The sequence below is a fragment of the Lepidochelys olivacea genome, assembly GCF_965140295.1.
Source record: "Lepidochelys olivacea isolate rLepOli2 genome assembly, chromosome: 7".
Classification (NCBI taxonomy): Eukaryota; Metazoa; Chordata; order Testudines; family Cheloniidae; genus Lepidochelys; species Lepidochelys olivacea.
Window position 1 is genome coordinate 99,743,931 of NC_140417.1, and position 23,086 is coordinate 99,767,016.

Below are 23,086 nucleotides of genomic sequence, written 5' to 3' on the forward strand. Positions count from 1 at the left end.
ACCTGAAGAAGGGTGGTTGAAGGAAGTATTATGGTTAAGGATAAGCATTTGTCACAGAGTCCATGACTTTCAGAGACCTCCATGACATTTTACCCTGTAGCTTCAGTTCTGGAGAGGCAAGGGCCTGGAGCTGTCTGCTGCTGCTGCAGCAGATGCTGTAGCCTCCTCTTCTCCCCCCACCAGAGGGGGGTTTAGGCTGTCATCCCCCCTTCCCCCCTTATTTTTAGTAAAGGCTATTGTGGCATTTTATAAATTTGTATCCACTTCCCCCCAAGTTGAGCTTACATTTAGGGTAAATTTGTAGTCCCAATTATTATAACTTGGTGCACCTTTCCTTAGTTCACATAAACAGCCATAAAGCCTTAATTTTATTTAGGTAAAGGTGGTGATATATATTGCTTTAAATTAACTGAAGTTTGATTTTATTTGATTTACTGGCAGGGAGTATTCTGCAGGAGTATTGTGGGGTCTACCTTTTCAAGACAGTGGTTATCTTTTTGTTATATATTTGTACAGGGCCTAGCAAATGGAGCTCAGGCCTCTACTCACTACCATTATGCAAATAACTGATGATATCTTAATCCACTAAATCACATGCAGCATTCATTAACTTGTTTTTAAAAATGTTCAGTGTAATCTTTTTATTGGAGGCAAGGAGAGAAGACGTGGAATTTCATTTTTATGCAGTCCTACCTAATGGCTACACTTTATCTTTAGCTATCAGTATTGATAGTCTGGCACGAATCTGATAAATTGCCACTCCACACACAGATTAGAATTCAACCATCCTTTGCCTCTCAATCACCATATATTTTTATCAACCTGTTTTCAGAGTGCTCATTAACTATCTGTCTGTTCTCCAGCTTTGAACTGTGCTTGTCCCACACCACATCCTCAACAAGAGGGTTTTTTATTGTTGTTTTTTAGTTAAAGCCAACCTCTTTCTGTTTTAGGGGTTTATGATTATAAACATTTTCACATAAACGGACTGAAACTTCCAGAAAAAATAGAATTAAAGGCTCTATTTAAGGAAATAGTAGTCAGATGGTCAGATTACACATAAATAAAGGTCAAAGGATATATTTAACTGGAGATAAGCAGAGATGGCTAAATAGAGATGTCTAGTAAGTGAAATTATAAAATAATGTACAGTGAGGGTGAGAAATCAATTTAAATTAATCCAAGGGATTGAAAAAATACAATAATTTTCCCTGTTTATTTGCTCATACATGTTTGCTTCCTTATTTTTGTCCTGTTTGGGTACAATATTTTCCAACACTAGTTCAAGAAAGCATTCTGATGGAAGGCTATCTTCTTGGTTTGAGTTGACAAGTCTCTGAAATGGTACTCTCACTTTCAGGTTAGTTTTCTTCATCCAGTTTTCCCCTTAACTTTGATTCTACATTTTATTTTCCTCCAGAAACCTCTTTCCATGAATATTTTGCCAGGGGAATCAATGCAATTAAACATGGTTTTGTAAATTGGAACACTTTTTTTTATTACAGAGCCTTAGTAATGTTGTCTAAAGCAGATGCATTCATGTATTTCTTCAGGTCTCCGCATTTTCTACATGGGAAAAAGAATTACACAAAATAGTATTTGACCCGCGCTACCTTCTGCTAAACTCTGAAGAACGTAAACAGGTGAGTTAAAAAGAGAATTGGTAATGCATGCTGTCTAGCCAACATCTTATTGGTGACACTTACCATTGTAATTGTATGCCTCCCAAATTAAAAAATAAACAGGAGTAACCTCCCTCTCTTCCTCCCTGGATTTAAAAAGTTAACCTCAGTTAAGGATTTTTTTTTTTTAAATTGTGAATGAGATTGAGTCTAGGTGCTATTCTTGTGAAAGTCCTGTCTCCTGTACTTACAAGATCAACCCACAGAACATAGCTGTGACTGTTGGCCAGGATCGTAGAGACAGATAGATGGGCGCTCATACAGCTAGGGCCAATCCCCAAAATAGCTTTGAAAATCAGGGAGGGTTGACAATAGGATAATGTTCCAACAGTGATTTGTGTTACTTTAGCAGATGGACGGATGCACTTTGTACCAGCTAAAACTTTCTCAGGGTGTTTGGCTTTATTCATGGAGATATGTTGCAGTAGTCAGCCCTGGAGTTAATGGATGAATGGACATGTGATGGCTAGGCCTGTCTGATAGGATGACCACAGTTTTCTGGCAAGCTGTGAATGGAAGTGGATGTTTTTTTGTAGCCATGGTTATTCTGGTATCTAGTACCAAAAGGACACCAGGCTCAAACTAATCAGATCATAGAATATCAGGGTTGGAAGGTACCTCAGGAGGTCATCTAGTCCAACCCCCTGACCAATCCCCAATTTTTGCCCCAGATCCCTAAATGGCCCCCTCAAGGATTGAACTCACAACCCTGGGTTTAACAGGCCAATGCTCAAACCACTGAGCTATCCCCCTGGGCAACTTCCTTCAATAATAGGAATGTTATGAACAAGGTCTGTTCTCCAAAATACTTCCATCTTATTACCTCGATCACTCTGGGTTTAGCTCTCAATCAGATGCTCATCATACAAGAGCTAGAGGAAGTTGGGAAATGATCATGTTAACTTTTGTCATACAAGAGCTATAGAACTGGGAAGTGTCCTTGTATTGCTGATTCTTCCACCCATATTATCTCCATCATTCTCCAAATGGCTTTGTATAGTTATTGAATGGGATGATGAAGAGCACTGAACTTTGTGGGGCTCTATAGGGGGGAACAGTTGCCTGTGATACAGAGTACATATGGAAAGTTCCTTAAAGAAACGCATACAATAATATCTTTTGTCCTTAATATTAAAAATATATTAACATACCCTTTCCATGTAATCCTGTTCCAAATTTTATTTGTCTTTTATAATGTTTGATTGTGAAAATGAGTGAAACAGTTAGAATGGAAGCTTAGTAATTGAACAAGGAGATGGGATGACTTAGCAAGAAGGCTTTGTATTTCCTTCAGTGACTCAACAAGGGCACAATATAGACCTTGCTCAATCAATCAAGCTTTATTGCTTCTTTCTTTCTATCAAGTGTATGCATGATACAATAAAAAACATAATGAATACACATAATAAAAACATATCATATAGGCTTTAGCTTAAAGTATTGCTGACATGGGCCTCATTTATGGGATATATTAAATACTCAAGGAAAATGACTATGAAGAGCAAGGACTTGGCATAACTACATAGAGAAGATCAAAGTCATGCTAATGCTGGTACTGAGACAGAAAATAATTCAAGCTTAAAATCAATGTAGAAGTGGAAAATAATTAGACGCTGTGTTAAAAAGCATGGAGAAGGTGAGGAGAGAGAGAGAACGCCCTGGATTTTCTGAGCCAGCAGTCAAATGAACCAGTCTGGGAACAGTTTTTAAATGTGCATATACTAAAAACTAATCCATGCATTTTTGAGGACTGTTACATAAAATACTTCATTGTAAGTAAAGATCAATCAAAATAGAGATTTACAATTTTAGATGATTTGCTGGATAGAATATTGAACTGTGAGCCAAATGCCGTAGGTCTAACATACTTTAGTAGGTGGTGTTTGAATACTGCAATTATAGACACTTAGATGTTGTGGCCTCAGACTGGAGGCAATTACGCTTATTTATCCATTATTCTCTTTTTATTTCAAGTGACATGAGAAGGAGGGTGGCCTTGGACAAGATTAGATGACTGACTTAATGAATCATCATATATTAGTTTCAATATGGCTAAAATTAGCAAGAGAAATTACTTCCCCTGTCATCAGACACATGGAAAATTTTTCCTTGTCTGACACTGACTCCAGGGCCTTATTTCGGGTTAAACTATCAGTGTGTTGGGGAGAAAATGCTGTAAATCGGTAAGTTTCTGGCATTAGATAGATGCATGCCCATGCAGTTTTGGAGTTATCTGAATTAATTCGTGTTGTGGAGACTCTGAGTTTGTGAAGACCACATAAAAATTAAATAAAGGAATCAGTGTCCAGGTGATGGCTTTTTATACAATAAATAATTGATGCAGCCTCCTTCGTTTGGTCTCAGATGAAGAGGAAGCTTGAAAAGTGTAGGTTAATTTTGCCCACAACCAGAAAGGGCAGGAACCCATTTTATCTGCAGGTGTCCGAAAGACCAGAGTCTCTTGACTTGATCTTTTGCTAGTATTAGGTTGATTGTGTTGTGAACTGTTTTTTATGTTTGTGTGTAACTTCTTGGTGCTGTCTGAGGAATGGAATGATCTTTTATGGAATTCTACATGTTTGGTCTGTTTACTTATCAGTATTTCCCAAGGGGTTATCACCAGTCAGTGGAAAGAAAGCATCATACATTAGAGTATGGGGAAACCTATGGCAAGAAATAGTGATGTGTAAAGGAGATATTGTATTAGATAATGAGTGATCTATTAATTCTGATTTATTAAGATCACCAAGTGTCATTTTAGGGACTCCTTTTCTGTAACATTAACAAAGAGGTTGCTTAAAAATTCCATTATTCATTGGAATTCTCTGTTGATAGAGGAGAGATTGAACATTTCTTGTATTTTCCCCTTATATAGTCGAGATTTAGACAAGAATAATCACTGTGTAAGCAGTATGATGGGTATGCCTTCCATTGGAACCCCAAGAGGCAAACTATATAGTCTTTGACAAGCTCTCTTGCATGTTAGTACTTCTAGGAAACAATTATGATTGCTAGCCCAGCACTTTTGCAGTAGATAGAACTAAATGATAATGGCTTTGCCAATATTGAAGGTGAAAGCATAGTGGTAACACTAGCAAAGGCAACATCAACTGGTTTTATGTATTTCATTTTTTCCTATCATGCACTTATTTACCCAACTTGTAAGAACACTTAAAATCAATTAATCTTCATTTTTGGCTTGAATATCCTGGTCCCTCTTTCTTATACAGTACCACTTTTGAGTGTATACTTTACCAGATCTATCTCTTCCCTTAACTGTGCACCGTATAAGAATCATGTTGCTACATGCCAGTTTCATTTCAGGTTCATAGAGTAGATGGAATGATTTTTTGCTTTCTTGCATGAAATGTAGATTTGCGCAGATGCATCATTCATCAGTGAATGGAAAGTCCCTAGTACCCAGACTAGGTTTGTGTACTTTTTACAGTGCAAACAAGAAATTGGCAGATAAACAGAACTTAGAGTGTCTTGATGAACAGCTCCTTTTGTTCCACCATTTCAGTGTTAGAAATTAAATGTTTTGCTTACAAATATTTACAATTATTTATTTTGTGCCTACACAGCTCTTTTTAGAGCACAATTCAAATAGATCTTCAGGGATTTTTGTAAAGAATCTAGGTGCCTACATCCCACTGATTTCACATAGGCATTATTGGCTTCATATACATGTGTGCAGTGCAGCAAACTGAGCTGAAGGATCATTCAATCTTTCTTTATGTAACTTCCATGAAATTGCTATAAGAGCATCATGGACAGTTTTCTGGTCCACAGTCAGGAGTTCAAGCAGTTCAGGGAAGATGCATACTTCAAACCAAACACAATGTGAATCTTATGAATGTTTAGCTGTGAGCATGACAAGTAATCTACATCTATGACAAGAAGTTCTGATTAAGGTTGCACTTCGTGTTAGGAGGCAGACAGTAACTGCCTAAATTGGCACCTCCAACCCTTTATGCAGATAAAGCTTTGCAGTTGTGAAAGTCTCTAACCCTTTGATCAAATAGGCACACCCGATGTGTTTGTTAATAAATACTTCTATATTTGTCTCCTTTTTTAAAACAAAGATATTTGAGCAGTTTGTCAAGACCAGAATAAGAGACGAGTACAAAGAAAAGAAAAATAAATTATTGCTAGCCAAAGAAGAATTTAAAAAACTTCTGGAGGAATCCAAACTGTCACCAAGGTATGCAGCTACTTTGTGAAGCAGTTAATACTTATTGTCCCTTATTAATAAAAACAAAAAATAGAGAAGCCTGGTAACATTAGGTTATGATTGTTCTTGGCATCCAGTAGAATTTCAAAGTCAATTTTTGTAGAAAAAATATTACATTGAAAATTGAGTCCTGTGGGTGGGATAACGTCATTGGATTATCCTTCTTTTACTGTTGCACTAAACACTAAGGTTATCTTATGCTTTCTTTCTCAATAATACTTTGTAGTACCTTGTGACATTACTGGGAAGGGGAGTATACCACAAGTGTGATAAAAAAATAACAAGCATACAAGTGTCTTTAATGCAAAATCACTAACCATTTTCCATTTGTTTGGTTTTTGACAAAAAAGAAATTACATTTTCTAAAGAAGTTATCATTGATACCGTGCCTGTGTGTTTCAATGAGATTTCAAGTTGCTATTGCTTGTTTCTCCAAAGCTATTTTCAAGTAATAGGGTCAAGAACTATATATAAGAAATGAACTTCTTATGATATTGCTTTTTCATTGTAAATCATGTGAAGATAAATATTTTTTTGACTCTGGGTAAATTATTAGAAATAAAGAAGAAATTACAGTTCTCGTACTAAATATTGAAGACAATTACATGGCATGGATTTTACACTCTCAGGTTGCCCTAGTCATCTGTGACACCCAAACTGCAGTAGTAATCTCACCCTTTAAATAATCCTTGATCAGTCTTTAGTATTATCAAATAAAGAACAGGTAATTTCCAAGCTGAACATTACAAATCTGTGTACTATACAACAGCACACAGTTAGTGAACAGCCATCATTGCCAACATTCATATGGGAGTGAACAGTAACTAAAATAAAGAAGTAGGCAGCAAGCTAGCCCCAACAGTGACAAAATAAACCAATTGGAGTGTAAAGCAACCCTCCAAGTATTGCCACAATAAACACAGAGGCACACACAGCAAACCAATCTCAAATTCCAGAATTTGATCCTAAACCATCTCTAGATATAAACCCCCTTGTACTTCAGAGTTAAATTCTGGATCCAAGTGTCACAACTTCCCTTTCCCCCTATAATTCTATGTTTATAAGTTTGCAATAATGCATCTATGCAGCACTTGGATATTAAGACAAAACTCTGGATCTTATTACAACTAAACTTTTGTGACATTTAGATCTTTTATTTTGTTTAATACCAATTATCTGAAGATCGCAAAGCACTTCACAAAAGTGTATCACAATGCAAATTGTACATACGGGGAACTTGAGGCACAGAGAGGATAAATAACTTTATGCAAGGTCACACAGCAAGTTAATGGCAGAACTAGAAATAGATCCCAGTACTGTTTTTGCAGTTTGGGCCCATCTCCAGTTCACAGCACATGCTGTTAACCAGCTCCTACATATTATAATTACTTTTCTCCAATATTCTGTTACCTCTGTAGTTTTCCAGGACTTTTCAAAATAATTTGAGTGTAACTTAAAATAAACAACAACAAATCCTTGTATTCTAAGGGAAATATCAAGTTGGACATCCAGGAAAAGAATATATTAATGACCTTGGAGTGAGTCAGAATGTCAATGTTTTTTTATACAACTAATTAACTTATTTCCTGACTTTGCTATTGGCGATTTGAGGAGAAACTTACTGATACATCATATGACTTTGTTCAGCCAAATGTCTATTTATCCAGGTGCTTACCATGCTCAGCACCATAATATTTGAGTCAAATATAAGCCAGCAGCTTTGTTCTCATATGTAGCAATCACTTCTGAAAATACTTGGCCTGATCATGTAGTTCTTAGGCAAATTTCCTGTTTTTTATTAGAAGAGATCACATTACAGTTGTTTCTTTAGGTATCATATGCCATGTATTGCTGAAAAAATGTTTTTGCTATTAATTAGATGTCATAGTGTTTTCTGTTCTGATGATGAATAATCATGGAAAAGCAGAGGATAAGCCTCTCTAAAAATATCATTCAGCAACAAACAGTATTACCTAGCTAGAGTAGTGAATAAAAAGCATATTTTAACCACCATGTCCATGATTCTACAGCACCAGGGTAAAAAACAAAAATCAGTAAATGTACAGTATATGAATATGGGAATAATGATTAGTACAGACAACTCAAGCCAGTCATGGAGCAAAGCTGATTTTGACTTTGGTGTTGCCTCTTATCTCTTGACCTTGACAAATAGTTTCAGGAGGAACAATCTTGGTACTTTTTAAGAAAAGTACGATGTAAAACTAAGGACTAAATAATCGGATAATTTATTAAAAAGTGCAAAGCTTTAAATAATGCCTTGCTCATGTATGACTTTTTTCGGCAGAACAACATTTAAAGAGTTTGCAGAGAAACATGGCAGAGATCAGCGGTTTCGACTTGTTCAGAAGAAAAAAGACCAAGAGCATTTTTTCAACCAGTTCATTCTTATTCTTAAAAAGAGGGACAAAGAAAACAGAATAAGGCTACGGAAAATGAGATAATTCTTGAAATCTGCAATAAACACACAATCAATACTGTGACTGCCATAGAAAATGAAATGAAGAAATAGCATTTTTTGTCTTTTTCTGATTCAAGTTCCAAAAATTTAAAGAACCAGATATCCCTGAGAAATACCTTTTCATACTGAGGTTCAGTGAACACAAGTTAAATTTTGTTCAGATTCCTCTGCAGGAACCTGTAGGATATTAGTTCTCAGAGAATTAATGTTTCATATTGAAGCTCTCTTTTGTACAACATTCATAGTTTGATGCATTTCTAATTGCCATGATATGTCAATCCCTTAATTGTTTTAATTATGCAAATTACTTGTAATATACACAAATTATAAATTCAATGCAGATTTGTAATTAAGCAGAAAACAGATGTCATCCATTACAATCTCAAGATAATTCCCTTGAATGATGAACATATCTAAATCTATTTTTGGCAACTTACCCATTAACAAACTGTTTAGAAGTACAGTGGTATTGAGGAATTCATCACTCAGTGTTCATATGTCTATGTCTAGTTTTCTGAGTAGTAGTAGTAATAGGGTATTATTTGTAAATCATAGTGAAGAGTGTGTAAATCTTGGCAAAAGTTCCATAGAAAAACTTATAACTTTCAAATATGGCTTTGGAATTTCTTTGAATGGTGCTTTCAGGCACACAGATTACAGCAACACTTCCCCATAAAAGTTACTATAAAGAAGCTATCTTGTAAAACAATCATATTAATATTTGAGTTATTTTTATTGTATGTGAAGATTTTGCATGAGAATTTTCTCATCTTTGTATAAACAAATATTTTAACTTTTTTAATAAATATTTTAAACCAATTTTTATTTTTAGTCTCTAGCATTAGAATTCAGACAGTATTCTCTTTGAGAGCTACTATATATATATAAGGAACATATTGCTGTTGCCCTTGATTTTTATGTAGATTTTTACTAATGTCCTCAATGCTCTCATAAATCTAGTTGACAAAATAGATCCCACAATAACAAATTATATAAAGCATCTAGTGTAAATCAGTATCGTTCCACTGATTTTTACCTAATTTTTGCCTAATTTTTACCCGCTGAGGAGTAAACTGTCCTGTGTCGTCTTTCCATATTCCATGCAGTTACTGAGCTTATTTCTGTTAAGATCTAATGTAAATACTTTAAAGTCAGTCTGGATCCTTTGCAGATTTTCTGTTTTCTACCTGAAGTTTGCAATTTCCTCCAAGTAAAATTAAGTTTTCCATAGGTATTGCTCATGTATTTCTTACAATTTAAGAAAATCCACTTCTTACATTTAAATAATGACTTTAAAGAATTCAAAATGAAGAATGGTCTTAAATTCCAGCAAGGGAGGTTTAGGTTGGGCATTAGGGAAAATTCCCTAACAGTCAGGGTTGTTAAGCAAAGAACAAATTACCAAAGGAGGTTATGGAGTCTCCATCACTGGAGGTTTTTAAGAACACCTGTCAGAAACGGTCTAGTTATTACTTAGTCCTGTCTTGAGTGCAGAGGTCTGGACTAGATGATTTATTGAGGCACCCTCCAGTCCAATACTTCTATGATTCTATGAACCATTAAAATGAAGTGTGTATTGTTTAGCACTCCAAGTGGCCAACTTTTAAACCAAAAATGTTAATGTTCTGCTGCTTCTTTGAGGAATGTATTTTTTTCCATCTTTGTTCATTTATTTTAACTTTCCTCCAATTTGATTTAAGTAATATATCTGATGCATCACATGCAACAGAGCAGCATAATAACATAGAGAGGACCTAATCTTACATTCATTGAATGTCAAAATTCCCATTTATTTCAGTGAAAGCAGGATCAGGTCCCAAAATTCATACTGGCAATGGCGTGAAACCATGTTGTTCTATTGGTATCACTATATTACATAGATGTTGAAAATTGGAGAAAAAATTGTTTTGGCTTGAACAAAATATCAAAACATTTTTGTTTTTTGAAGGTTTGTAATTTCTTTAAATGTTTGAATGAAATTCTGACATACATCTTTCTGAAAAAAGGTGAAAACATTTCCAAAAGGCAGAAATGAGCTGTCAATATTTTTAAAAAATCAACAATTTGCCAAAATACACCCAAATTTATGAATTGTTTTGTTTGAATCTGCCTCTTTTTGTGGGGAAAAAAGTGGTTCACACAACATTTTTTTATGTGCATTTTGTATTCATTAAAGTGCCAGACTGATACATCAGGATGAGGTGAGCTAGAGTTTAGAAGGACAGAGGGAATCTTTTATGTGATTCATCACTGTCCTGGGGTGATGACTCACCGCTGTGGTGCCTCCTGCTGGTTGTCCAGGGAATTAGCTTTTTCAGCCAGGAGCACCCTCTGCCGGTCGGTGTCTCACCTACCGCTGGCCCTGTGCCCCTTCGGGACCCCGCTGCCCTTCTAGATTAGGGTGCCCCCCTGGCAGTACCCCCTCAGTCTGGGTCTCTCTTCCCTGGGGGAACCCCCATCCCTCCCTTGCCTCAGTGGCTACTGTCAGTCATCACGTAGCCCCCGCTCCCTGGGGCAGACTGCAGTCTGTACTACTCATCATCAGCAAGGGGAGAGGGGGTCAGACCAGCTGCCTCTGTCTAGGTCTGGGCTACTCCTCTGCAGCCCTAGTACCCTTTTGTGGGCCTTTACTGCAGCCTGGGAGTCTGCTAGGCTGGAACGCCCCAGCTCCCTCTGTCCTTCCCCAGCACTTCTCTGCCCTAGATACCCACCTCTGCTTCCTAGGTAGCCAAGTCCTCCTCTCTCCATGTAGCTAGAGAGAGTACCCCACTCAGCTTCTGGCTAACAGCTCTCTTCTAGGGCCAGCTGTGGCCTGATTGGGGTATGGCCCCACCTGTGGCTATTTCCCCCAATCACCCTAGCTTTTCTCTGGCTACAGCCCTCTCTTAGGGCTGTTTTAAGCCTTTCGAGGCATGGCGGGGTGAGTACCCCGCCACAATCACAGATATGCCAACTATAATAAATGGCCAATGTGCCTAAACATGCAACTTGGAGATTTTATGACATCCCACACTCTATGAGCTTTCTTTGATGGTTATCTGGATGTCACTACCAGAATTCACTGATGTGTGTCTAGCTACGTGTAGCTCAGAGATGTGTGAAGTATCTTGCTTAGATAAGTGCAGTTCATTTACTGTAAATATATGGTGTGACTGTTGAGTGTAGACCACTAAAAGTGAATGGATCTTTCAAAAGAAGGAAGTTCTTCCAGGTTAAATGAATGGAAGATATGTTAAACTCATGAAGTCTTACTCCAGGGAGAGAAGACCACTCAATTTCCAGTGATTTGTCCTGTGTTGCTTTAAGTTTTAAATATATTTGTCTCTCTAAATCAGAAGACAGGCTAGTCACCTTTATATCTAAGTAAAATAATTTCTTGATTTTTTTATTTAATCCCTTGCATTAATACAACACCATTGTGCTAACTAGTGCATGAAACTTAGTCTGATTCTCTTAGTGTAGCAGAGTGAAGTGCAAAAAGTAAGCACCTTAAAGGGTGATATGTAAGTTCAATTTTAATAATACTTTCAACAATAATTTAAAGGCATAATTCTGCTCTGTTCTGCCATTCTAAATCTGGAGAAACTTCACTAAAATCAATGCAGTTGGTCCAGATTTAATTGATCAGAATGTGTCATATTACAACAGAATTTAGCATATTAGATATTAGTAGTAACACATGTAATATAAGGTATTTACCTTGACAGTTCCCTTCAAGATTATACATGTTGACATACTCTTATCCAAAATCATATATTGCTACTTATTTTGTCACCTTGCCATGATGCTCCTAAACCTAATCTGAACATTTTTTTTTTTTAAAAAACACAAATAAAGACATCGGCCCTCCGCTATATCTTACTCCCATAGACAAAAGTTCAAAAAACATAAAATGATTTTGGCACATGAGTCTGTCATATTTCTTTCTGTGCTTTCCTACACAAACAAACATGAAAAGATTTACCAGTGTCAGAATTCTCCTCAAGAAATGGGCAAAGCCAACATTCAACATTTCATCCCCTTTCTTCAGGAGCACAAAATGAAACAGAGCTAAGTAATGAAAATAAATTCGGAGACTACTGGAAAACATCAATCGTGTGTGTCTAAATAAGACTGTAATGAAAATAAGATACAAACTGATGGACAGTGGGCTGCCATATTTATTCTCCACCTTATTCTTTTGTGTGGCTTAAAACCAGTAATGTTAGATGTCCAAGTCTAGGTTGGCAATCCAATTGATTGCTTCAAGTGATGCAGAGTGGATGGCAGAGATACTGCTGGGATATGATCATTTGGGACATTGATTGATGAGGTGTTCCATAGTAAGAAGTCTATTTCTGCAGTCACAGATAGGATTGTATCCATCCCCGTTTATGAAGAAGGTAGGTGCTTCTACCATGTGAGGTGTGGATGCTGTTCAAAGTGGACCATATTTTCCATGGGAATGAAAAGCCACTGGATTCTTTGGTCTTTAATGAGGTGTTAGTTGGAGATATTGGTATCCTTCTACCTTGCTTGCCATTGATCTTTGGGGGAAAAACCCAAGTCTTCAAGCTCTTATGCTACAAGTCATAAAGATTTTCTGGATTTGATTCAGAATCTTGGTGTATTATTTAGGTCTTCATATTTTGGAAGAGCATCTATTTGAAACAGTTTATTCCCCTGATTACAGATGAGTGTTCGGGCATGTTTGCTCATCTGTCTTTGAATCCTGACTTCCCTTTTGAACAGTTAGGATAGATATGCCACTGCCAACCTTGTATATATGTTCTATACATGACAGGCCATAATGCTATTTGTGTAATTTTTCAGATGTTGGGAGCATTTGCCTCCAAATCATGTGCCTCAGAACATCAGCTGAGATGTGTATACTGTAACACAAAACTCAGAACTAATCCTTTATGGTTCTGAATAGTTGTATATAGATCCGGGAGCATGGATAATGATTTTCATAGATTTTTCAGGCCAGAAAGGACCATTGCAATCAATTTTATTCATGTACCATTTTTGCCATATTTGTAATTAAACAAAACATTGATATATTTACATTTATTATTCATGCATAATATGCCAGAGAAACTCCCTTTAATAAAACTTTATAGTACAGTCTCATCTTGATTTGTGGGGTTTTTTGCATGTACAGAATCATCTTGTGGATTGAGATAATACAGAATATAGGGTATCCATTAATATATTTGAAAGGATTTATTTTTATTGTTTAGATTCATATCACTTTAATAAATATAAATACTCTATGAGCTGCAGGACCCTGAAGATCTCATAAGTGTCATTTTTCCCTTCTCTGCAAAGTTTTAAAAGTTTCACAACTTTTCTCTGATTTAGACAAATACTATAGATGCTACCATTTCCACTACAATGCTGGTTCCGGTCATTGCAGAAATGTGCCAAGTCTGACTGACTGATTTCACACCTAATCCAATTGGTTGGTGGGTCAAATGAGGAAATTTGCGCAACTGTGGATTAGCAGTGGGTGCTCATGTTAGCACTGTTGCTGATACTGACAGCTTTTGGTATTACTGTGTGGGGTAGACTGGCCCCCAAGCAGTGAACTTTGAGAATATTCCCTATGGCAAATCCAGCAGTTTCTTAGGCAAAGAGGGTGCTGACATTTGAGTTTCTAGCCAGTGAACTCATGCTCGTGCAATGTCTTCAGACAAGCGTGACTGTAGCAGGGCCCAAGAATCTGTCCACAGTGACAATTTCATGGAAAATTTTGGAAATCACAGGAACCATGGCAGCTAAAGCCTGACCTTTACACATTACCAGCACACAGTGGCTGCCAGGGAAGGGTGGATTCAGAGGTTCAGCAGGACTCAGATATGGAAAAGTTTCCTCTTATAATTTCAACTCAGTTGCAGAGTATCTGGCGTGGTTTTCAGAAGGATAATGCTGTGGGGAGGAACAGATTTCACAGTTCCTTAGATTGCCTTTGGAAGATACATGCACATATAGTTCAACAGTGTTGATGCAACTGCCCCTGTTTCAAGCCTTTTGGGAGAGGGTTCAGTTCCACAATGTTGACAGATTTCCCATTTCTTTTAGGAATCCTTTATATCTGGTTTGGAGGTACAGCTACTGACCTTACCCTTTTTTCAGCTGGATAATCAAGGAGTGAGTTATAGATTATCTGTTGCTGAGATATTGGCTCAGACTTTACCCAAGAATCACTATCAGAAAGTAGCCGTCTAGCCAGATTGCTCAAAATATTTGGCTACTAATTTATGTGCTTCATCATGCAATTCTCCATGTATCTCAGGTGTCATGGCACTTGGCCTGTAAGCATGTGTCTACACTGCAATAAAACACCCGTGGCTGGCACAGGTCTTCTGATTCAGGTTTGTGAGGCTTGGCCTATGGGGCTATAAAATCCCAGTGTAGAAGTGCAGGCTTAGGCTGGAGCTCAGGATCTGGGACCCACCCTCCTCACAGAGTCACAGAGCCCAGGCTCCAGCCCAAGCCTGAACATCTACATTGCAATTTTATAGCCCTGCAGCTTGAGCTCTGCGAGCCTGAGTCAGCTGACATGGGTCATAGGCATATATTACACTTGCATTTTAGGTTTCAGAGTAGCAGCCGTGTTAGTCTGTATCCGCAAAAAGAAAAGGAGGACTTGTGGCACCTTAGAGACTAACCAATTTATTAGAGCATAAGCTTTCGTGAGCAACAGCTCACTTCATCGGATGCAGGTGTTAATACGAGTAGTACACTGGTCACAGTTAGTGGCAAAGATTTCACTGGCTTCAAAGAATGAGGTTCTTGATATAGATACTTCATGTGGAGCTGCCAATCCCAGGGTGCATTCCCATGTTCTAGAAAACTGAAACGAGAAGAAATTTGAACTGTATTAGAATGTACAAAACCTCAGCGATTTGAAAGGAGATTTTGTGGATTGATTTTCTTTTTCAGCATGAAAGACAAGACAACACTGGTGGACACGAGAGAAAAGAAAGAACAGGAAAAGTTGAAAGTTCCTAGTGCTTCAAAAGATTGGGTAGCAGCCCAGTAGCATCCTACCTTTGCAGGAAAACCAGAGCTGAAGAAAAATGACTAAGTTGGGCCCTCCACAAGGCTTTCACTTTGCTAAATCCCCCACATATGCTGAGAGGAAGGAGTGTTTCCTTCTAATCCAAACCACACAGAAGCTTAACACAGGGAGCTCAGGCCAGATGATGCAACAGGGAGTGAAACTAAAAATATTTATTGATCATTTACTGAGAAAAGGGATAAGGCTGAACATTGGCATCATCCTTCAAGTATGATGTGATGAAGCAGAGGAAACTGACAGTCAGCACAGCAAGGGTTAAAAAAAGCTTTTAAGCCCAGCTAGTCCTGCCTCGCAGGTAATGCCAGGCAGACATGCCAAACCCACGAAAAAACCCTGCAGAAATTGGGCTTGTTTTTGGCTTAATTGGCTTGTGAGTTGCTTGTTGGCTAGTTTTTGGCTTGTTGTTTGTTGCTTCTTTTTTTTTGATCAGCTTCCGGCAAAGGGGGCTGCAAGGGGCGGGGCAAGCAGGAGTAAGGGGGGGAGTGAGCCAGGGGTGCACAGCAGGCCCACCACAGTCTCAGACTGCACCCCGGGGGGGGGGGGGGAATCTAGTCACATAGAGTATAAGGGTTCTTAGGGATTGGCTTATTTTGGCTTTGTTTTGAAATGGGATTAGCTTGATTTTTGACTTATTGTGAAATCAGGGTGCTTACTTACTGCGTGAAAGTTGGTAACTGTGATGCCTGTCCTGGAAGGGGGGAAAAAGAAAGAGAGCCTGACTCAGTTTGGGGCTGACTGCCGAAGAGACAGGAGCTAGCTGCCTCCCTACCTGAGAGGAAGGAGCACTAGCCTGCCAGGCAAGGCAGCCAGCAAGGAGTAAACACTGTCTCCCCAGCCCACGGAGGCTGTGGAGGAGACCTAGGAGCATCTAGCACCTGAGGTACCTGAGTGAGTGCACCTCAGAGACAGAGGCTCAGCCTCACTAACTTGTGGGTGCCATGGCTGAAGGAGCCTGGGACTATGGCAAGGTGCCGCCCAAGAGAGGACCCTATGGAAAGCAAGCTGCCCAGAAAATTGGAGCAGAGGGGACATGACCCAAACTTAACAGACTGGTAAGAAGTATTCCAGGGCAGTGGATTTTGAATCCTTGTTGGGAGGGGCCTCCCCTGTTCAGGGGTTGATGTACACAGAGAAGAGGGAACTCCCTACCCTCTGGTCTTAAAGACTCAGGCTCCACAACCAAGCAGGTGGCTGAGAGCCATGCACTCTAACCACTAGGCTGCCTAGCCCTCTAATCCACTTGTTACATGTGATGAGCATTCCATTCCAGAAAGGAATATAATACATAAATAATTAACAATATATGTGCATGTTTCTACTAAAGGGTACAGAGGCCCAGATAAAGCATGGAAACTTTCCTAAGAAATCTGTCCCTTTAGAAGAATCAAAGCCAGTCTATCTGTGACCAAGGCTGGTAAGCCAGCTTCAGACCTAATTGATTGCCCAGGTGGCTTAATTGGTAGGTGATTACCTGACCTTTAATGAGAAGGCAGACAGAACTTATGTTGGAAGGGAGTGGAGAGGTGATCAGTTGAGAAAGCAAGGCTCCTGGACAGAGTAGATCCCAGAGAGAGAACAGTCTAGCTGTGTGATGGACTGGTGAGATCTAAACCTCAGTTCTGGGTGGCAGAACTGGAAAGGCTTTAGGTAAAGATAACCACAGGATGGGGAGGAGGACTGAGGGGTTCTTTATGTAGCAAAAACCAAAGGATGGGTGAGAAAAGTACCCTTTCTCTGGAGAGAGAAACTAGGAGTTTCTTTACTGTAGGAAAATCTAAAGGCTATGCAGGAAAATCTAAAGGCTATGCAACTCCGGATCTAGGAGTGGGACCTGAGTTAAAGGTCTTTGCCTGTTTGGCATGTTTTTTTCTGTTGATTAAAATAGGCATTCTTTGATACAAGAGTGTTTAGGATTTATTTATGGATTCAGGGTGGGGAAATTGAGGCAGAATCTGTAGTTCCACAATTGGCCACATGTGAACAAACAGAATGTAGTGATTTTGCAATCAGTAAGAAAGAACACGTAAGCGATAATCTAGTACTTGAGATTCTAGACAAGAAGCTTCAATGTTGGGGCTAACTCTGCAACATGCAGTGCAGCTGAAACAGCAGTAGATTGCAATACTAAAGATGCAAGTCACCCAGTACAAATGTCATGAAAAAGAGTACATGATACTTCATGGTCAAGGTTAAGCCTGTGACCTGTCTGTGACTTTTACTAAAAATAATGGGTGGGCAGAGGGAGTGGGGCTGATGGGGGACAACTGAAGCCTGAGCTCTGCATGGGGGAGGAGGTATGAGAGTCTAAACCCTGCTTTGGGGGAGGAGGGATTCCAGCATCCACCACCTGCAGCACTCTGGGCCCCCCGCTGCCTGTGGCGGCTCAGAGCTCTGGGGTCCCCACTGGCTGGCAACTCTAGTCCCACCATCTTGGGGCTGGAAGCTGCAGTGGAAAATGTCACAGAGGTCTCTGAAAGTCACAGAATCCGTGACCTCCATGACAAACTCTTACCCTTATTCATGGTGCAAGAAATAACAGAGAAAAAAAGTCCACAGGACCGTCCCTATGACAAACCACTGTAGGTCCATATGCTTCAGAAGCTGAGGAAACACTAGTGCATCCCCGCTGCTCCTCTATTCCCCCACCTAGTCCTCTCTACTCTTTGCATCCTGCACCAAACACCTACTTCTCCACCTCAGAGCTTCATTCCCTCCTCATGTCTCCAAGCTTTCCTAGGGCTCATAGAAGGGTCAGAAACATAAGGCCTTCAGGGCTTGTGGGGGGTACAGACAGTCTTCGATGTTCAACTTACGATGAACGTTACTTATGACGTTTCTGAATTGACACCCTGATTTGACTTACGACAATTGGTTTCGACTTTAGGACACTTGGTACCACAATGGATTGGATTGTGGTTCCGAGTTACGACGTTTTGACTTTCAACTCAATTTTCAGGAACCAATTGTGTTGTGAGTCCGAGGTCTGCCTGTATTTAGCTCATCACTGTCATAACCCACATGCCTCGACCCCAGGTTCACAGGAACAGTTATGCGTCCACCCTCCACTTAGCACCTGCTGATGACTGCTGACCCAAGAGCCATGAAGCCCAGCCCTAGTTTGAAGCACTGCCCATGACATTCCATTGGTGGAATCTCAGGGCAGGCAATTGGCCCACCAGCCCTTCTTAAGCCAGCAACAGGAACAGGAAGGTGTCTGAGCAACTGGGATCCACCCTGCTCCTGCTCTTCCCCTTCCCACCCCTTACTCCTCTGCTGCCTTGTCTTCTTGGCATTCTAACCTGGCTTGGCTTCTGACCTCCGACTCATGGTTTTGAACTCCAGTTTGTCTCCTGCTTCTGATCACCTGGTATCCTGACTCAGCTGACTCACAACTCCTGACTGTGCACTCTGCCTCTGACCACTACCTCTGGCTCCCCACAACCCAGCTTTGATAATCACAGGGCTGAAGGTGGAGCTCTAATCTTTTGCATCCCCTAAGCATAAACACTAAAAATTAAGGAAGTCATACGCTAAATCAGGGGTGGGCAAACTTTTTGGCCCAAGGGCCACATCGGGGTTGCGCAACTATATGGAGGGCCGCGTAGCGAAGCCTGGGCCCTGCCCCCTATCTGCCGCCTCCCACTCTCCACCCCCTTACCATGCCACTCAGAGCAGCAGGAGCTTGAAGCCCCACCGCCTGTCCGGAGCCAGCTATGTCGCCGCGCTGCCCAGCAAGAGCAGCGGGCCAGAGCGCTGGCAGAGGCTGCGGGGGAGGGGGACAACAGGGAAGGGGACTAGCCTCCCTGGCGGGGAGCTCAAGGGCCAGCCAGGACAGGCCAGCGGGCTGGATGTGGCCCGCGGGCCATAGTTTGCCCACCTCTGCGCTAAGGTAACATTCAGGTGTAACACAATACCAAAAGCATTAATTCATTGCCATGGCAATAACTAAGCACACCAACATATTTAATCCCACTCTCTTTCAATTCAACAGTGCTACCAAACTCAACACAAACACAAAGAACTGCAAATCATATTGAGTTAAAGCAACAAGATTATTTCTCTGTGGGTTTTAGTTTCCTAAATAATGGAGTTTGTTTATATTGGCTTAACATGAAATGAATGAGAAGCAAATAATGGGGTGAACATTTTACTTTTTTTCCCCTTGAACTTTCAGGGGACAGTAGATATCAAGAGAAATGAAGTTGCTTATGAATTCTGACAAATATGATCAAAGTAAAAATACACAAAGGTCAGAGTCACTGGAAGCCAATTTTTAGTATGATTTGCATTTCTGCATTTTGCTATCCAATTAAGGTTAAAAATAATCGGCTGGAAGCTTCTTGGTCAAAGAAACAGTTGCAAAATCATCCTGTTCTAACTATCCAGTTTTTTCTCCCTTTTTCTTTTTTAAAGGTACTGGGCCCCATTTTGATTTCTTCACTTGGCTTTACTTTGGTAAACATTACGTTCCCCTGGAGCCTTTGAAGAACAAATTTTGATGTTGTTTGGCTCCCCAAATAATGATCAAATCTCAAAACATAAATGAAGAGAAGCCAAGGAAATGAACACAACTAGTCACAACATTCCCAAGAAACTACAAATTTAATTTTCTAGATTTGCAGTGAGATGGTTTTGGCTTGTTTCTGTAGGCAACTTAACTTGATTTATCTTTCCAACCATCAGTGAAATCTCTTTATATTGTATTTCTTCATCACTATTTTTGAAGTCTAGAATTGTTGCTTCTCTGCATGCTTTTCATAACGAATACATTTCCGGCAAGTTGACTTTTATATGAACTACTTCATAAGTTTCTCATAAGTTTATTCTTCCTTTTTCTTGTCCTGACTAGTGACATTTAATAACGAATTCATGCATAGAAGAAATCAACAAAAAATACATCCTCTCACAAATAAAAAAGAGAGGTTGATTCCCCTTCCCCAAACTCCGTGTGTGTTTATTAGGTGAATGTTTAATTAAGTCAATAGTATTTAATCTTTGAGGACCTATGTTCAAATTTCTTAATTACAATTGAAATTATTATGAAGAGCTCAGTTGAACCCTCATATGTCCTATTGATTTTGAATGAAACAGAGGGAGAAATACTGGCCCATTGATAAAAGGTTTAGAAAACCTGACTTATGAGGAAAGGTTAAAAAGCTGGGCATGTTTAGTCTTGAGAAATTAAGACTAAGGGGAGACTTGACAACAGTTTTCAAATATGTTAAGGGCTGTTATAAAAAGGAAAGTGATCAATTATTCTCCATGCCCACTGAAGATAAGTCAAAAAGTAACAGGCTTAATCTGAAGCAAGGGAGATTTACGTTAGATATTAGGAATAACTTTCTAACTATAAGCATAGTTAAGCACTGGAATCATCTTTCAAGGGCAGCAGTGGAATCCCTGTCATTGGAGACTGTTAAGAATAGGTTAGACACATATCTGTTAGGCATGGTCTCTGTTTACTTGGTCCTGCCTCAGAATGAGGGGCTGGACTAGATGACCTCACAAGGTCCCTTCCAGTCCTACATTGCTAAGAGTCTATGAAGTCAATAGCAAAGTTCCCATTCACTTCAATGCAGCCAAGATTTCACCCCTTGGCTCCTATCTGGCTCCTATCACTTTTGTAAATGGGTCCTAAGTCATTTGGGTATTATTGAAAATGTTACCCTTTGTGGGGTGATATTTGTAGAAGTGCTCATTGTTAGGCGAACTCTGTTCCTACTGAAGTCAGTAGGTGGGAAGAAGTGCTATTGACTTCAGTGGGAGTAGAGATAGGGCAACAACAAGCACTGTTGAAAATCCCACCCTGTATGTTTTAAAATAAACCAGTCTTGTGGTGGGTTTATATTCTACCACTTCTCTCTTTTTTTGGCTCAGATCAATTACAATGTAATTTAAATTCCCATATTGTAATTCTGACTGTATGAATTGTACTTAATTCTTCCTCGAATTTAGTTTACTCTGACTAGTCTTTTTATGCTATATAGACATGAACCATCCCCAGGGACCAAAATGACCCTAAAGATACAACGAAGTTGGTCATACAACACAAGATAGACCATCTTTATCAAATACTTACCTAAAGCCACCCTTCTTTCTCACCATCCCTCCCTACTTTGTGATCAGTATAAGCTGCTGCTGCTATCACATCAGATCTGAATGCTCTAAATAATATGAAACACTAGAAGGGGAGGAAGGAAATGGAGACAAACACTGTGATAAATACTAATGAACTCTGCAGCATATTGAAGGTGCAGCAATCAGGTCTACCAACTGAAAAAATTCTGTTGCAGCATCCTTAGATATAGTTTTACCAGCTGAAGCAAAATGTCTTTTGTAGATGTTTGTTCTTTTCCTGAATTCAAGGAAAAAGCTTTTCATCAAAACACAGCAGTCTCCCCAGCTTGGAACAAGTACCGCATCAGAAATAAGAATATCCTTAACTTTAAAGAACATCAGCAGTAAAGACACTGTACATCTGAAAAGGCTCTGATTGTAAAACCAGGAGGCTGTGTCTCACAGAATCTGTTTTGTTTGTATTAAAAATAATTTCTCATCAATTGTGATTTTTTTCTCCCAGACAAGAAAATATTGCATTAATAATGATGTGTGTACATTATAATCACAACTAGAGGTTTAAATTTCAAAATTGCATAGATCTTCTTACAAATTGCAACGTTATGTATGTATTTTTAAACAAAAGCTGTGAATAGCTTCCAAATAATAATCAGGCTAGTTAGAAGTGTTCTTTCCCAAACCTCACGGTGCTTTTCACAATATAAACAACAGTTTAAACAGCAGATTGCTAGTTACTGCAGCTGTTGTTAGACACAAAAGAATAAAAAGAACATAGCTTGTTGTCAGAATTACAGAGTGACTATGATTGCAGGAAAATAAGTGCTGAAATTATGAAGTAAAAATGAAAAAAAAAACCTATAATTTTTGTGGGAGGTAAATAGGTTAATTGTGAAAAAAATAGGAGCAGAACTCTGGAGGGGAAGGTACAACCTTCCACTAACCTTCCCTCTACATTTAAATCATCTAGAGGTAGATATATGTGCAAGCAAGAGACTACAACATATCAAGAAACCTATTCTGGGTGTCTCATATAATGAAAACAAATTTTAGTTTGATTCAGTATATAATTTGGATCCCCAAAGAGGCCAAAATCAAAAATAGGATTGAGCCTGGAAATAATTCACAAGCACAGCCCTTAATTAAGATGGGGTTTCGTTTGGAGATATTTCTGAAAACACATTAGGCATTAGTTTTCTCAAAAAAACCAACATTACTCTAGACATTCAAAGTTAAGGTTACACTACAAACACTTTGGAATACATGAAAATATAATTAAGATCCAAACATCTTTAACTCTGCCTTTCTTTCAGCACTAACCTTCTATCCTGCACATCCATCACAATGTACATGTAAAATAGAAATATTTCAACAAAGGGTTTGATAAGGACTTTAAGCTCATCTCCTGTACCTGGGGGCAGTTTAAATTACTATATTGCATACTTTGCTTGTGCAGTCAAAAGTCTGACTTTGTATGGACTGGACATGACTAATATGAAAGACTGATCCCTTAACCATCCTGCAATGTTGAAAATCATTTTTAAAAAGTT

General features: G+C 39.1%; 1 protein-coding gene across 3 annotated transcripts in view; it reads left to right on the forward strand.

Moving 5' to 3' along the window:
* The window catches only part of TCERG1L (transcription elongation regulator 1 like), a 258,114-nt gene that overhangs the window by 211,837 nt on the left and 23,191 nt on the right, over positions 1–23,086 (forward strand). For 2 of the 3 annotated variants that reach the window (XM_084635654.1, XM_084635655.1), the window contains exons 11-13: positions 1,554–1,643; positions 5,768–5,886; positions 8,222–8,620. In XM_084635654.1, the coding sequence (XP_084491780.1) occupies positions 1,554–1,643; positions 5,768–5,886; positions 8,222–8,378 (366 nt within the window). In that variant the 3' untranslated portion in view covers positions 8,379–8,620. Of the gene's footprint in view, positions 1–1,553; positions 1,644–5,767; positions 5,887–8,221; positions 8,621–23,086 lie in introns of those variants that run through there. The other variant, XM_084635656.1, reaches the window with a different exon arrangement.